This window comes from Gekko japonicus, unplaced genomic scaffold, assembly GCF_001447785.1.
Source record: "Gekko japonicus isolate JY-2015 unplaced genomic scaffold, Gekko_japonicus_V1.1 scaffold1768, whole genome shotgun sequence".
Taxonomy (NCBI): Eukaryota; Metazoa; Chordata; class Lepidosauria; order Squamata; family Gekkonidae; genus Gekko; species Gekko japonicus.
This window is the reverse complement of record NW_015170335.1, coordinates 232,842-250,819: the sequence shown is the minus strand read 5'-3', so window position 1 is coordinate 250,819 and position 17,978 is coordinate 232,842. Positions and strand designations below refer to the sequence as shown.

General features: G+C 42.9%; 1 protein-coding gene across 1 annotated transcript in view; it reads right to left on the bottom strand.

Annotated features, from left to right (window-relative positions):
* Positions 1-17,978, bottom strand: part of ZBBX (zinc finger, B-box domain containing) — a 69,367-nt gene that overhangs the window by 9,386 nt on the left and 42,003 nt on the right. The window contains 8 exon segments of the mRNA XM_015418147.1: positions 2,382-2,517; positions 3,340-3,591; positions 5,405-5,524; positions 8,675-8,837; positions 11,193-11,461; positions 12,225-12,373; positions 12,861-12,937; positions 15,001-15,121. Of these exon segments, the coding sequence (XP_015273633.1) occupies positions 2,382-2,517; positions 3,340-3,591; positions 5,405-5,524; positions 8,675-8,837; positions 11,193-11,461; positions 12,225-12,373; positions 12,861-12,937; positions 15,001-15,121 (1,287 nt within the window).

Genomic DNA, 17,978 nt, shown 5'->3' with positions numbered 1-17,978 from the left:
GGCTGGATGGGGGGGGGGGGGAGCAGTTTACCGCCGCCTTCCCAGCGGGGTCCGAGGCGTTCCTCTCGACGCTGCGACCGCCTGGGGGCCTCCCAGGACTGCCAGCGCCGGATCCATTGTAATTCGAGGCCCGCAGCTCTCGAATATATTTTAGGGCTGGAAAGTAAATACTTTCTACCATTGCCCTTTAGGTCTCCGCTTCTTCTTCTGACCTTCCAGTGTCTTCTGGGATCTTCGTGCTCTTCAGAGCACAGCCAGCACATCCTGCTCAGAAGGCAGGGCCGGTAAGACTGGGGATCAGAGAATAAGCCCCTCCCCTCTGGGATCAAAGTTTGCCGGCCCTGCCTATGGAAGGGGGAGGTGCTTTCCCAGGAGTAAGGAGTCAAGGACTGCCCCACTCCTGGACCACCGGAGAACTGTTGAAAGTGAAACTAGTGGGTAGTCCTTGAACAGAAGAGACCAAGGAGCTTTCCAAACTGTTGGCAGATTCCTTCCGCCTTCTGCTGGATGAGATGACTAATATCAAGCAACAACTGTCAATAATTGGTCAGAGCTTGGCTTCACAGCAGCTACAACTGACTCAATCTTTAAAAACAACGGAGCAAATGGGGGAGAAGGTGAAGGAAATGGACGCCAATACTAAAAAAGTCAAGAAAAAGGTGAAAAGCTGGAAATGAAACAAGCTACGGAAGAGTCACAACTTTTACAGCTACGGTTCCAAGGGGTCCCAGAAATTAAAGGAGAGAATCTGAAGCAAAGGTTGAGTGAAGCAATAGCCCCAATGACAGATTTGACAGTGGAATTCCTCTACAGCGAGATGGATGTGGTCTATAGGTCCTATTCCTCATACATCAAGAAAAATAATCTGCCTGGGGAAATAGTAGTCAGATTCTCGAAGAGACATGTGAGAGACTCTACTTTGAAAGCAACTATGGGAACACCCTTGAAAATGGGGGACAACAACATCAGGATTTTAAAAGACATTCCATTTGACATTAAGACAGAAGAGAAAGAATTATGAAGAATTAATCCTTTTTCTACAAACAAATGGAACCAGTTACAGATGGCTAATTCCAGAAGGCGTCATTTTCAAACTCTACGATAAAAAAGAAAAGATTGTCTCTGTTCTTAAAGCACGTGATTTTCTGCGAACATAGCTCGGGGAACCAGCTGAGGACAAGAAGAAAGAAGAAGGGGAAAAATCTGATGGTAAGTTAGGCTCGGTGTCTTCTGACAAGGACTCACCCTCTGAAAAGGGGGCGGCTGCCCCCAAAAGTTCATACAAATTGAGGATTAGAAAAGACAAGAATAAATAATGGCTGAAGGACTCTGATTTGAGCCTGAAAATTCTGAAATAACTTTGGTATGCTCTGGGGGTTTCTTTAAACAGTTAAATGATAATTAACTTAGCATAACCGACTATGTTCACTGTATTATTAGCTTTTTAAAATAACACTGAGACAAGCTGATGTACTGATCTCCTGCTCTTGGGTTTTTAGTTATTAGTGGGTCTTTTTTCTTTCTCCTTAGTTGTAGTTCCCCTTCCTATATTTTCAGTTATAGTTTGTAGTTTGAAATAACCCCTAATAAAGAACTCCCCTTAGGGGGATTCAAAAAAGAAAAAGAAAAAATAGTAAGAAAATCAAGAGGGGGAGTTCCAGTTTGCAAAGGATGTCTGCCTCTGATCAGAAGATTCAGTCTTGATTTGGAACCAGCTTTGGAACTACATTCAGTCCTCTGTTTGGAACCAAGTCAGAAGGAGACCGGTGAATTTTTAGCCTGACATTAATTGCCTTAGTTGTAGGTTTAACAACACTAATAAACCACAGAAAATTGGGGCACAAGAAATAGAATTAGCCCTAGGCAACCCGAAGGGGGAAAACATGTGTATTGTGTGAAACAACAAAAGTAGGCATTTTGAAAGCCTGGGTACATTATCGGCCCTTCTTAAATTTGTCTTTTTGGTGGGTAGAAGGCCCCATGCTTTTGGGGCATAGGAACAGGGTCTGCAAAAGCCTCTGGTGGAACCCCGGTGAGAAACAGCCAGCTTTGATAAAGCAGGAGGAAGAAAAGTATCCTGCGCAACGTTCTTCTGAAAAGACAATTTTTTTTTTTAAAGAGGTTGATTTCGAAGCTTGTATAATTTAATATATCTCAGTGAAGGGAAGATGAGATGATAATTAGTAAACGATATTACATTAGCAAATAATTAGGACAAATAAGCCTACATGTGAGCACCATTTCTCCGGCAACCATGGAGACCTGCTACAGTGCTTGCAGCGAAATTTTGGCACTCAAATAGCAGGCGGGTTTTACACAAGGAAGCCTGCCTTATGCCCCAAAAATGGTTCTTTATAAAGTGAAGGCAGGCTTAACCTTACCTTATAGTATCACTTTTACTGTAGTCTTTTGTTTCATGGTTATTATGAAGGGCTGTACAACTGCGACTTGTCACCTTTGAATGTCTGTTGAAGGCAGGTGAATCTGACAAGACTCCACTGAGTTTCTCCTGAAGACCTGAAATGTTATATACATTTTTTAGCAGCAGGCAACGGTAACACTAAGACATCTAAAATTCTCATACAGCAGGAGACAGAGCTAGGCATTATTTTAATTTGCTTTTTTTTTTTTAAAGCAAAAAAAGTGGAACATCTTGTGCATTACCAATGAGAAGCCATCCTCCATGTCGAAGCAGTGCTAGAAACCCTCCGATGTAGCATAAGCCCTTACTATCTAACTGCTTCTATTAAGCGTCTTTTCCCGTGGGAGCTGGTTCAGCACTTTAGAGCTAAATTGGAAGTGCCAGGAGCAATACAGGAAAAAAGATACCATATTTAGCAGGCTTGTATGCAATCTTCCCTTCATGAGGATGGCCTCACTCTCCTTGAGCCTAGAATTCGCCCAGGCTGCGTGCAGATTCTAAAAGGTGTATAATTTGTCTGCCCCAAATACCTTCCCCCAATTCTCTTAATCTCCTTTGAGGAGATGGGAGAAAAAAAGGAAAACTGTGCTTGGGCAGGACAATTACCTGATCCACAGTGCCTCCTTCCTCTCTAAGGCCTAATGGAGAAATAAGCAGGAAGACTGCATAGCAATGCTACATCTGGACCCTACAGCTCTTATGCATCTATCCTTTCAGCAATTGTATGCCAAAGCAAGAGGATTAGAAGGGTAGTGTTGCCTCTATTCCGATATTCTGGACTATTGACTACTTTAAAAATAAATGGGACATGAAAAGGCCAAGCTGAGAACAGACGCACGCACACACACACACACACAATGTAGATAATCAAGCTACTGAAAATACATCTTTTAGAATGGGTAATATTGCATAAATACCTGCACTAGCTTGCAATTCGCTTTCTAAATCTGCTAAAGCTTGTTGATCGATGCTATCTTCCAAGAAGGGATCATCGTGCTCGGTGACATCGATGTCTTCAATTTCTGAAATTTCAGAAGCAGCTCGAGATAAAGGTGTAGCACGTGAACTTCTGGGTCCTCTCTGAAAGGCTGAAGGAGGACGAGAGCTGTCCTCCACAGCAGTTCTGTAGCAGGGCTTGTTTGACGAAAAAGGCCTTGGAATAGCCTTTTCTGAAACATACGAGAGAAGAATTTGTTGTTAAGAACCTGATACAAAAATCCCATCATCTAGAAATCTCCCCCCATCAATTCCTTCTTTACTCTAGAAAATACACTGCAGGTGCCAAATAACCAGTCTACTTCCATACTTGGAAACGTCTTCAATCTGTATATGAAGCCTATCCCCCAAGTCATCTCAGTAAAGAGGAGAAGGAGAAGAGATTGGATTTATACCCCACCCTTCACTACCCAAAGGAGCCTCAGAGTGGTTTACAATCCATTTCTGTTCCCCTCCCCAAAACAGACACCCTGTGAGGTAAGTGGGGCTGAGAGAGCTCTCTCGAGAACTGCCCTTAAGAGAACAGCTCTGGAAAAAACGTATGACGGACCCAAGGTCATACCAGCAGCTGCATGTGGAGGAGTGGGAAATCAAGCCCGGTTCTCCCAGATTAGAGCCGTGCTCCTAACCACTACACCAGACTGGCTCTCCAGTGCCATCTTAAACAGAGCTGCCTCTCTTTAAGTCCACTGAAAGGTCTAACTGTACTTAGGATTACACTGTTCATCGCCTCATTGTACAACTTTCTTTTTCTTAGATGTGTCTTTAAAATACACCAAGGACATGCCTCCGCGCCTACAGAGATTCACTGGGTGGCTGCTATCTGAGGCCACCTTTCTCTGCTTTGGTGCCATTACTAGATCATCCCTCCCAAATGAATTTCCTTGGCGCTTACTTCTTAGATTTCTTTAAGCCACTCAGTGAAAACCATGCTGTGCTCTCCAAGGTTTTTTTTATGGTATTCAAAGCTGATCGGATGGGATTTATTGTTATTGCCCTGGTGCCATTGATCTAGTTTCATTAGCTATGAAGATGTACTTGATTTCTATTTCTGAGCTGCCTTGGAGGCCACATGCAGAAAGGCAAGATATAACATTTCTTAGATAAATATTTTTTTATTGGGCCAAATATCTAGAGGTGCAAATGCGAAAAAATAAGCATCCGAAAAACATGTGCATCATATCTGTAGGCTTAAAGATGAGCTACGGTAAGTATATATTCATTGGCAAATCAGGATCTGCTGTCCACCGCATACCAAGTTTTCACTGCATCAGAGAGGATGTTAATAGGGTAATTGTTGTTAAGATAGTCAATCAATGAATGAACTCCTTTAAGACATATTGTGATGAATACCCCTTTCCTTCCCTGAGGAAGAGGAAGACCTAAATAGCTCAGAAGCAATCTGCTTGAGCTGATCTGTGAGAAAGAAAAATGGAGCACTTACTGAATAGCCACACTGGGCCTGTGCATGCTACACTAAGCACACAACTAGAAAAGGGCACACACACACACAAATGCTACAGAGAAAGCCTTCTTCCATTACAGAACAGACTGGAGACGAAACTGATGCAGCAGGCCCTGAACTACTCTAGCTCACTTAAGTTCTACAAACCACCGCCCATATCACCAAGGTATTGCTCAGCACTGCCCATTTGTCAGGACTGAAGTGCAACAGAAAAGTCTTGCAAGCCATACTCAGATGTGACTGCTTTAGACTACCCTCGCAATGCTCAACAAACAGTAATGGTGTTGACTTTGTAACTCTTCACACCATAATGTATGATAATTTAGTCAAAGTATTCTACCTTAACTTCACTTCCCATGTCTTTAGTTGTTGCGTTTGGAAGAGATCTAGCACAGCAAACAGATCTCTCTCTATAAAATGAAAAATTTAACATGCTGAGTCTAGTGTCCAATTGCAATGCAAATGTGTGGCTTTAGCAATGCTTTTACCACTGGGTGAGATTGAAAGTGCAGCTCGAGTACCTCGGCTCCGTCGTCCCAGCATACTTGATGGCCTGGCAAGCTCCAGGTTCAAGACATCCTGCACTACAGTTTCATCAGCACACTCACTAAAGCTGAAGTCCCTTATCCATTTGTCAGACCCTGTAGTTGGAAAGACAGATATAATTGTGACAATTAGAACCTACAGGCAATGCAGTTATGTATTCTGATAACACGCCTCTGCCTTAGAATGTATTCATAGTGATTATACATTTGCATCTGTGACAGTCTGCACTTTTTAAAAGCTTGGAAGTGCTGTACAAACAGGATTAATTATTCACAAAAACACAGAGCCTTGAGTGACAGGCTGCTCCAAGCAATCTGATTGGTTAGCAACAGCGGAGCAGCAAAAGACTTGAGAACTGTATGCTGAGGAGAGAGTCAGTCAGATTTCTGCCTTGATTGAGTTGAGTCTGATTTCAGTCTTAGCTGAGAGTAGTTTTACACAGACGGAGAACTGGGGAAAAGTTGGCAAGGAAGTTTGGGAAATAGGCGAAGGCTTCCATTCAGGCCAAGGAATGGGGATAGACCTAATGCTCTGAAGAGTGGAGAGATCCCTGAACTGGTGTGGTTAGAAACTGCCTGTAGAAACCTTAAGAGTCAGTTAAAAACTCAAGACAAATACTGGTGTTTCAAGAGAGTTTCTTGGGCTATTCACAGAGACTTAAAATCTTTATGTTGAGGGGCTTTTGTTCCAGTGTTTCCCAAACACTTCAGTTCACTTCCTTTGAGTATTCACTGACTCAGTTAGTTTCCGGAAGAGCATACCAGCCTTCCAGAAACTAACTGAGTCAGTGAATACTCAAAGGAAGTGAACTGAAGTGTTTGGGAAACACTGGAACAAAAGCCCCTCAACATAAAGATTTTAAGTCTCTGTGAATAGCCCAAGAAACTCTCATTAGCCTTAAATATAATAAAGTCAGTGAAAGTACTGGTTTTACCTCAGTTAGCTATATTGAGTTACCGCAGAATTTTCAACCCCTGATTTCACCTGACCTTTCCCCTCTATGTTGAATAAAATATTTTGTTAACTTTGAATCTGAAAATGTCTCAAGTGCCATTTTCAGTGGTTTAAGTTAAAGGGTGATCCCGACCCTTTTCTCAGGTTCCTGAGCTGAGCAAGCAGTAAAATATCATACTGACACGGGGTGGGACAGCCAGAGTTCTTCAGGACAGGAGAAAACAGACCACCAAGGCTGCTCAGTCAGAAAGGGAAAGAAAAACAGAGGGAAAATCTTGCCTCTGAGGGAGGGAAGTGGATGGGGCCATCATAGCATCTGTACCATTCCAGTGCTTTTAGAGTGCTATACTGCACACCCACAATGCCTTTCTATATGCCATTTGGACAAAATGGGGACTGACAGAATGCTTGAAGATAGCACCTGTACAGAGTCACCCTAAACAGGTATATTCAAAATCCTACCAATAGCTACTCAATAGGGCAGTGATGGCGAACCTTTTAGAGACCGAGTGCCCAAACTGCAACCCAAAACCCACTTATTTATCACAAAGTGCCAACATGGAAATTTAACCTGAATACTGAGGTTTTACTTTAGAAAAAACTCATACATTAACTTAAGATGATCCAAACAAAGTAAGGAAAGCAATCCCAAATGCAGTTCTTGAGGGTAAATTTAAAAAAATACCCTGAACAGAGAGGCTATGCTTGTGTGCATTGGGGGAGATTGAATCCCAGGAACATGTGTTCCTAAGATGCCCGTTATTTAAAGAGGCTCGTACTAAACTTATTGATCCCCTTCTGGCAGGCACTTCGGATCAGGACAAGGTGGAGAACTTGTTTCTTAACCTTGAACACACAGCGCTCCATCAGATCGCGAAATTTTGTTCCTTGGTGGTAGAAGCGCATCAGCATGATGGTTGGCACTCGGGTTAGGACTGATGATTTTAACTCGTACCGTTCCCTTTGGTAATATGTTTTATTCCTTTATACTATACTGTGTTTTATGGCAGCGTACTTTTAGTTTGGTTTTAATGAACGTAACGTTTATAATGTTAGCTCTTTTAACTTGCTGAATTTTGAAAATTTTATTATTTGGCCATTGTAATTTATTTTTTCTGGTTTTATATTGCTGGCTAATCGCTGTTACAATAAAATTCATTCATTCATGCTTTCATTTACTTAAAATTATCTGGCAGAGAATTCGACACTTTAATGATGGTCTGGGCCTGGCTGGGGCAATGGCACGCATGCCCACAGAGAGGGCTCTGAGTGCCACCTCTGGCACCCGTGCCATAGGTTCACCACCACTGCAATAGGGCTTACTCCCAGGAAAGTGTTCTTAGGACTGCACTGCCAGCATGTCTAAGAGAAGACAGCGACAGCTTACATTGTGGCTGGCATCCTTCTTGGATCCTTATCCCCTGAAGGATCCACACACACCCCTCGTGCCCACGAAGCACCCACAGGCCAGAAACGGGAAGGAACCGCAAAATGTTGCCACTTGATTTTAATTAATGAAATATATTCCTGATTATGGTTTTATTGTTCTTAAATTTGTACATCGCCTAGAGCCCCACGTTCGTGGGGATTAGCCGATTCAAAAATGCAGTAAAATAAATAAATAAAAGGACACAGGAGGCAGATTAACACAGTGAACTGTGCCAGGACTGGTATAACAGGATACTTTAATTAAACTGGGTCACCATCCTCTCACCAGACGGAATGATGGTGGTTAAGTCTTGCTAATCAACAGCTGCAACGAGTAGTTCCAGACTGTAAAACTGAGTGGCCTGGAAAGGCCAATCCGGTCATCCACACTTCTATTGCAAAAGTTTGCCATAGAAGACCCCTCCAAAAAAGTACAAATATATCTTAAATGAGTACACAGCCAGCTTGTTCAATAAAAACTAAGCTAGCTTGTTCACTCAAGCAATGATTTCTGACCACTAACGGTTCATTAACTGTTTCCAAAACAGCTTAATACATAGTACTATTAAAATAGAAAGCAGGCCTTCCTCAAAGCTTAGCTCGAGAGAAAAACCATTATCACTGTTTTTCCCCTTTACAAGATACACATAACATAGCTTAAATGGGGGAAAGGTGCATGTCTGTTTGCTCACACCTGTGCCCATGTATGCATGATTCACTCACACACCAATTACACCCTAGACTCGGCACATGCAGATAAAGATACCGCTTTATACCTCAGTGGAGGATACTGAGCCCTAAAACCATGTGTGTTCAGTAAGTGATGAATACGGAAGTGAGGAACTCTAGTTTTCCATTCCTACCTGAAAACGAAAGGCCCTTGCTTGGAGATTGCCTGCCCGTGCATGGTGAAGGAAACAAGTCCGCCGTGACTTCCTGAGAGCTTGTACTCATTGCAAAGAACCCCTCAAGTCCTCGATATGGGGTACAAACAGGTTTCTCTTTTAAGGCCACTTCTTGCAACAACTGGGATGACACAAAAGGGATTGGAAAAGTAAAACTGTTGGCTATTTTGAAACCACACTGTGTGGACTTCCACAGCAGGCTGAATGTTAAAACTATAAGGCCTTCTATGAGTCTGTGCAGATAAAGTTTAACCATGGTTTGCTGCCATAACCCTGGTTCGAGATCCCAAATGAGCAATGAAATCAAGGCCACCCATCCAAACTACCTGTGACTGTACAGGTACAAAGGCCAGAGAGGCAAGAAAAGTATAGCTTTGCTCAATGCACATGTAACACGTAAAAACCAGCACATAAAAATTAGTCTTAAAGTGGGTTCTCGGATCATATATTTGCATTAATCATAGTTAAGTATTATGTGCACATAACTAAGGTTCAACCATGGTTAATGGAAACAGTCGACAAGATCAATGTTGGCGCAAGGCCTATAAAGCATGTGAGCTCAAGACAACTGTTCTTTAAAATGTCACAAGAATATAAGGGGAGAGTCAAAGATTATCCATATGCATTATCTTGGCCCCTCTCATGCAGCACGGATAGTTTAAGTAAATTTGGAAATATTGAAATTTGCTTAGTTAGGATTGCCTTGATGCATTACAATGAAGCACAGATTTTTCAAAAGGTCACAAGAACTGGAATGCCTCCATTGTTCTAAATGTAGAAACAATGCTTACCTTGCAAGGGAAATAAGAAAGAAAAAAATCACCTTTTATGTTCTCAGTACCCATCAGACTTCAAGGGATAACTGAAAATTATCTTATCGCAGAGCAAACCAGCTTTCCTTCAATATCAGGGTCTAACAGCATTTACTGAGCTCCACATCTGACTCAAGGCTCTGGACAGCCTTCTTTTTACCCCTCCCTTCTGTCAATTCGTTTTATTGCTTGCTTTATTCTGTTTTTACCTGTGGGATTTTGGCATATGTGCCCGTCTGTTAGCTGCCCTGAGCCCACCTGGGGAGGGCAGGGTATAAATTTAACAATCTCTCCCTATAATATAATTCTGTAAGATACAAAGTCACGCAATGCGCACCTACAGTGTATGGACGGCTCGCCTGTCCGTCAATGGCTTGCCCACGTCCCATTGGCCATGCCGTCTGAGTCCCACCTCAGACGCAGCTTCAAGTGACCTGGAGGTGGCAGGCGGCTGCCATGGGCGCAGGGCTAAGGCCGGCGGCCGGCTGGGGCACGGCGGAGGAGGCGGGCGACGTGCGGAGGGGTGGCTGGAGGTGACCGCCGGCAGTGACGGCTTGCGCGGGATCTTCCCGGGGGCTCGAGGCAACGGGCGGCTGCGGTGGCCGCCGGGCTGCGACCGTCAGGCCGGAGAGGGGGAGGACGCCAGCACAGTGCAGAGGGGTGGCTGGATCCGACGGGCGGCTGCGACGGTCAGAGGGGGGCTAGCTGCCCATTGTATCACCCTGCTCAACGGGCCTTGCTCCCTAGTAAATAAATAAATTCATTAAGTAGGAGCAGTGGCTATGACTGGGCAAGCAGGTAACAGCCTCTCTGACTTGGCTTCTGTTTTCAGGTTTTACCCTGGTGGAAGGGGGAGGAGTTCATATAAATATTGTATACATCTTATGTATTGAACATGAGTCACAAACTGCCTGTGCAGGCATCAGAATGGCAAGGGTGAAAGAAGCTGGGGGAATTAAAAGACGCAATCACCAATCTAACATTTCCTGTTTACACAGTAACTTTATGAAAGGGTTCGTGAGCCAACTGCAACGGGCCATCCTAATTCCCTGTTGGGATTCTGCTCACAGAATCATCCAAGGAAGGTACCTCCACGTGCATGCAGTGACAGGATCCCTTTGAAAAGTCAATGGGTGAATGGAAAAGGCCATTTTCTAAGTAACATATTTTATCTGAAAAGGCAACAGGGCAAGGGTAAAGAAGTACAAGCCCTCTTCAGAGATACTGGAGGAAGCATCTGGCACATGAACACACACGGAACTGCCTTATACTGAATCAGTCCATCAAGGTCAGTAATGTGTATTCTGACTGGCAGCGGCTCTCCAGGGTCTCAGGCAGAGGCCCCTCATATCACCTACTGCTTGGTCTTTTTTTTAACTAGAGATGCTGAGGATTGAACCTGGGACCTTCCATGTGCAAAGCAGAGGCTCTTTCCAGTGAGCCAAAGCCGCCTCCTATGCTGTCACTTCTCTCACTCTTCCTCCTCTCAACCACCTGATGTCCTTGCACAAACACATTCCTTTAGCTCCCGTGGTGAGGAAAAACGGTCTCATTCTATGAGGCTAAAAGGGCGATATGCCTCGTGAGCCAGAAATGTGTTCTTGTTGCTAATTTGAAACCCAGTTCAGTGAAAAGCGATGGGGAACAATTCTTTCTTTTTTTACCATGGAGCATTCGGTAGTTACTGATGAAACGTCCCTCAACTCTGGTGCTCCCTCGCAGTCTTCAAGGAATTCCATCAGAGGGGAAGATTCACAAGGAGCCAACTCGAGACGACTAGAAATCTGCCCCGGTGACATGCAGGAACGATCCTTTTTCACTACTGTGGGCTTTTCTTTTGTTGCAGCTCTTTCATAAGGAATGCTGGAAACTTCTGTACTGGAAGGATCACGAAGGACATCCGTTCTTTCCGACTGTACAGAAGTTGAGCTCGCTAAGGGAGGGGGGGAGGGAAGCCACACGTTACATCCATTTAAATCCCTGCATGCAGTCTCTCAAATCATTATCTCAAAATAGCCCATTAAACACACAAGTTATGTCAGCTCACACATAAAACCAGGGATCTGGATTTAGACAGAAGCTGTTGCCATTACACAAATGGCTGGTTGCTGTCTCCTCCCTTAATTTGGCTATTTCCGAATTAAAAAATCATTTTTAGAGTTAATCAAAAGCACTAATAAGTTCGGGGCCAAAGAAGAACTCCTTCGTCCAAGCCTAAAAGCAGGAAAGTTGTTACTCCCCGCCCCCCTTGTTATGTTCTGTTACATTTCATCCAATCTTGCTTTCATTAAAGATGTTATTACTTGATGGCAGATGCTTGGATAACGCCTGTGTAACATCCACTTCAGTGCTCATCTTGAACGTCGGATCTCAGCAGTGCCAATTTTAACAGAGGCAGCTTTGTGCCCGTCCACATCACCTATGGCAAACAATCTGCGGGAGGTTCAGAGGTGAACCCTTTTCCAACCCAGTTTCACCGACTTGTTCTACAAAACATTCCTCAACTAGGCATACCAGCAGCTGCCAAGATGATGTGCCTTTGAGAGCAAACGTAGAAACTGCCTCTTAATGCTAGATCCAAGTGATAAAACTCTGGGCTTTTGAAGTGTGAACAAGCACTAGATAACGTAACTATAGGCAAAAAAACAATGTTGACACAAGTCCTCCGACAGCAAAAGCTGATGTTTCAAGCTTACCTCCCGGAAGTTCTTCATGTTTATTATGAAGAAAAGTTAAATCATTTTCTTTGTCAACTGCAGAAAAAAGAGGTGACCTCGTGGGAATGTCGACAGCTTGTGCCAGAAAAATGCCTCGTTCAGTTTTGTGATTTTCTGACATGGTACCGCTTGATATATATGGCAAAAATTGGAACAAGAAAAAAAAAATGAACAGATTGTCACACGAAAGTCTCCTCCTACAGATTTGTGTGAGTTGAAAATACATATGAGCTACACATTAAGATATTTTCAGTTCAGAAGGCCTTTGGCATTCTGGAAGTCTTTGTCATGCTGATTTTATCCTGGAGCCATTTCATACAGGTCATTGATGCAACATACACTCAAGTAACTGGAAAAGGCAGCATGGAAACACAAATATCAGCTACGTCTTTAGAAAAGAGAAGAAAAACTATGAAATGAAACCATGTTAAGGTTTCTCCATTTATTATCTGGACAGCTGTGTGAAAGACAAAGTTAATCCACTTGCTAAGTAGCAAAGATGTAGACTGTCCAGGACAAATCACAATGGATATTCCCAAAGCAGTATCAGGGATGCTGACCAAAATTTATCTGGACAGCTGTGTGAAACCATAGTTCATAGGTCAAAATCATTACCTGTAGTCATCAAACTCTTCAGATCCAGCTTCTGTAATCACAACGCTGGCAGATTCTTCAGGCTCCTCCTTGCAAGCCTTATAAAAAACAAATATATTGTTTTTTAAAAATCAGATCGTTCCGTCCTGAAGGCTCAAACACACAATAATGCTGTTGCCCGAAATGTAGAATGGGATTTTCTTATGAATGAGAGTAAGACACTATAAAATGATGGTTGCCCGAGTGTCAGTGTAAAATTGCTCCTCCCCTGCTTTCCTCTTTCCCCTGCAATATGGCGAGGAGGAGCCATTTGGAATCTAATTACTCGCTCCTTTTATGCAGCATGAGTGGAGGCAAGCCCACTTTAAATGAGTAGAACCCTTACTTGTTGCCGCTGATATCAAATGACCAGTTGCTGTCCAAGCACAGCTATGCATAGTCTATTGTGCCAACTGATCTTGGTCGCTAAAAGGAAAGGTGCCAAGATTCAGAGATCCCCTTTGTCACCTTCCTAATTCCAGCTTTGTACTAGCAGCGTTATGCTCCCTGGCTGACAAAGCCAAGCTACTAAGGATAAACTCAAAGGCACACTTTTTGCATCACCACCTTCCATATCTCAAGGCTGAGCTCTGCTGTAGAAAGCAAGTTCTTGGAAAGACTCCAGCTCATAAGAACAGCCCTGCTGGATAAAACCAGAGGTCCATCTAGTCCAGCATCTCACACAGTGGCCAACCCGTTCCACTGGAGGGCCGACAAAAAGGGCACAGAGATCAAGGTTTCCCTTTACTCAACGTTGCCTACTAGCACTAGGATTCAGAAGGTTTATTGCCTCTGAATATGGAGTTCGCCTTTACTCACCATGGCTAGCAGCTCCTCCATGAAACTGGCTCAAAATAAGAACAAAATACTGGACAAAATGTGGGCAGACATACTATGCCAGGAAATCTAAGAAAACACATGTTGAGCGTATTCTGTGTAGCACATTTTAAATCTCACCTTTCCTTCCTTAAGTTCAAGGCGGCATTCTTGGTTCACCACTCCACACTTTATCCTCGTAACACCTCTCTGAGGTAGGTTAAACCAAGATGACAGTCACACACACTAAATAATCCACTTTCTATGCACCTTCCAACTGGATTTTGCCAGTTCACACACTAAAAATCCAGTTGGAAAGTGCACTGAAGGTGGATTGACAGTGGATTATTTAGTGTGTGTGACCGCAGCCCAAGACTGACCAACTGGCCTCAAGTTACCCAAATGAGCTTCATGGCAGAGGGGGATTTGAACACGGGCCTCCCAGATCCATGACCAACGCTAACCCCTGTAACACACAGGCTCCCATTCATTCAGGGCCTCTCTGCATGGGGTGGTCTTGTCAGTTCTGGTCCCGTATTGCTTCAGTTTATCCCCTGATCTCCATACACATTTTGATGCCTTTAGTTTTCATTTTGGGATTTTTGTTTTTTCCCCCTCCTTCCCCGCAGTTCTTTTGAAACCACATGTACCCCGATGTTTTTCTGGAAGCCGGTTTTGAGATGGCTTTTCCCTCCTGTGCAATGTTTACATTAGTTTTCTTTATCTCACCCACTCCCACCTCCAGACTGTCCAGTGATTGGTCATGGTCAAACCACCCTTCCCCCCCCAAAGACGAGTGATTTTTTTTAATGGCACTAAAATATTGATATATTTACTTAAGCAGCGTAACAATAGGCTTATGAGGTTGTCTGAATTCCCAGTTTTTATTTTTTTAAAAAAAGTAAATAGAGATAAAGTTGTCTGAAATGGACACTGTGCAAGATCACATTATATATGAGAGCCAATTTGGTGTAGTGGTTAAGTGCGCGGACTCTAATCTGGGAGAACTGGGTTTAATTCCCCACTCCTCCACATGCAGTTGCTGGTGTGGCCTTGGGTCAGTCACAAGTTCTCTCAGAGCTGTTCTCTCAATAGCAGTTCTCTCAGGGCTCTCTCAGCCCCACCCACCTCACAGGGTGTCTGTTGGGAGAGGAAGAGAAAGGAGTTTGTAAGCCGCTCTGAGACTCCAAGTGAAGGGCGGGGTATAAATCCAATCTCTTCTTCTTCTCTTCTTCTATATGTTTATAAGAGCTTTTAGCTGCAACAAATAAAACAGAATGGAACAGACCATGCAATACGTACTTACATCTTCAAGGATCTCAATTTTCAGAGAAGACTCAAGGTTTACAGGAACTGCCTCAGGCTCTTCTTCCTCAACATCTGCCCAGAATTTTTTCATCTCTTCAGCTGGAATTTAAAAAAAAATCCTGCCAGCTTTTTATCCTGCATACTCCTGCGAAATACTCGTGCAGACAAACAACTCCAGATTAAGGAAACACCAAGCATGAAAGGACACTCTCTGGTTTCATATTCTCGGAGTGAGCAGTTGAGATATCTCGTTAAGATCCTAAAATAAAATGAGCTTTTATAGTATCTCAGATCTCTGAGACAATAGTATTTAGGGAACCACATGAGTAAACTGAGAATACCAAAGCAGCATGACAATCCTTCAGTTTATGTGTATCATGTTAGGAGGGAAAATTGTTAGGTTGAATTCAAAAGTAATTTCCTACGAACATACTAACATAATCTTGGCACGTTGGGCCAAGCAATGTGAGCCGCCCTGAGCCCGCTTGCGGGGAGGGTGGGCTAGAAATGTAATCAAATAAGTAAATAAATAAAAGAGGATGAGATACAACCAGGGATTGTTTGAAAGGGAAAAAAAAGAGGACTCATTCAGATTCTCACATTTATAGTGCTATGCTCCAACGACCAATAGGCTGTTCGAGACATTCCTGTGAAAAAGGTACAGAAAGACCACTTAACATCAGATAATGGGGATACCCCATAGATTCCACTGGCATTTCAATCAGTCCTCATCTGCTGTACTGACTGGTAGATAAACAGACGGGGCTGAAGTACACTGCACATCTTGGCTTTGAGAATTAAAGGCACTGAAAGAGTACACAGGGTCTGCTGTGTTTTCCAGACACAACCTTCAAGAAAAATAAATTAAGGTAGCTGTGTAGGTGTATTAAGTGCCTTCATGTTGCTTCTGACTTATGGTAGACCTAAGAAATAAAGTCCTCCAAAATGTCTTATGGTTAACAGCCTTGCTCAGGTCTTACAAACTGAGAGCCAGTTTATAGGGTCAATCCATGTCATGTTTGCTCTTCCTCTTTTCCTGCTTCCTTCAACTTTTCCTAGCATTACTGTCTTTTTCAGTGACTCTTGTCTTCTTAAGGTAAAGGTAAAGGTTCCCTTGCTCGAAAGCCAGTCGAGTCCGACTCTAGGGTTGCGGTGCTCATCTCCGTTTCGAAGCCGAAGAGCCAGCGCTGTCCGAAGATGTTTCCGTGGTCATGTGGCCGGCATGACTAAACACCAAGGCGCACGGAACGCTGTTACCTTCCCACCGGAGTGGTACCTATTTATCTACTTGCAATTTCTTGCTTTCGAACTGCTAGGTTGGCAGGAAACTTGTCTTCTTAGAATGTGACTAAAGTACAATAGCCACGGTTTAGTCATTTGAGCTTCTAGGGAGAGGTCAGGCTTGATTTGATCAAGAACCCAATGATTTGTCTTTTTGGCAGTCCTCAGTATCAGTATGACTTTCTTTCAACACATTTCAGTAACAACAACAACTCGTGTCAGCTTTCTTTATTGTCCAACTTTCACACCCGTACATAGTAATCAGGAATACTATGGCATGAATTAACTTGACCTTGGACAACAGTGACATAGCCTTACTCTCTAGTTCCTTTGTGGCTGCCCTGGCCAGTCTCAATCTCCCTCTGATTTCTTGGTTGTCAATGGAGCCAAGGAATAGAAAATCTTGAACAATTTCAGTTTCTTCATCATCAACCTTAAAGCTGCGTCATTCCCCAGTAGTCATTACTTTTGTCTTCTTGATGTTCAGATGTAATCCTGCTATGGCACTTTCTGCTTCAACCTTCATCAGGAGTCGTTTAAAGTCTCCACTGTTTCCTGGTTATAATGTGGTGTCATCTGCATACCTCAAACGGATAATGTTCCTTTCACCAATTTTCACTCCACTGTCATCTAAATGTATCCCAGGTTTCCTTATGATATGGTTCTGCATATCGACTGAAGAAGACACATGGAGATAAAATACATCCTTATCTGACACTTTTGCCAATTGGAAACCATTCTGTTTCTCCACATTCTGTCCTAATAGTAGCCTCTTCTCCAGAGTACTGGTTGCGCAGCAAAACACTTAGATGCATTTTGTTTTAAAACCAGCTATAGCTTTTCATTGCCCACACAGTCCTTTGTTGTGCTCTATGAAGCATAAGCTGCTTTTCTTCTGAAATTTTCTCGTATGCTCCAATAACCAACTGATGTTTGTAATATGATCTCTAGTGCCTCTTCCTTTTCCGAATCTGGCTTGAACATTTGGCATTTCATGTTTCATTTATGGTAACAGTCATTGTTGTAAGATTTTGAGCATCACTTTACTCACAAGGATAATTAATGAGATGGTAATAGTTGCTGCAATCGTTGATGTCTTCTTTTTTTGGAATTGGAATGTAAATTGACTTTTTCCAGTCTGTGGGCCATTGTGTTGTTCCATATTTGTCAGCATATTCTTGTTAAGATTTTGATGCTCCATTTCTGTGGCTTGGCATATCTCTATTTCTCCCAATTGCTCTCAGTACAGCTTTCACTTCACTTTCTAAAACTGAAGGCTCCTTTTCAAAAGATGCTTCTCGGAAGAAATCTGTCATCCTTTCATCTCTTTTGTATAGTTCTTCAGTGTATTGTTCCTATCTTTTATTTTGTCCTGTTCAGCTAATGTATTTCCGTGTTGATCTTTCAGCATGCTTGACCGTGCTTTAAATTTCACTTTGATTTCTTGGATCTTGTGGAACAGTTCTCTTGTTCTTCCTTTTTTGTTGTTCTCTTCCATTTCTTTACACTGATCATTACAATAGTTCTCTTCGTCTCTATGTGCCAGTCACTGGAATGCTGCATTTAGATTTTTGATTCTGTTTCTGTCACCTTTTACTTTTGCTTCCCGTCTATCTTTAGCAATTTTAAGAGTTTCATCAGTCATCCATCAAGGCTTTTTATTTTTTTTTTACTACAGGAACAGTCTTTGCACAT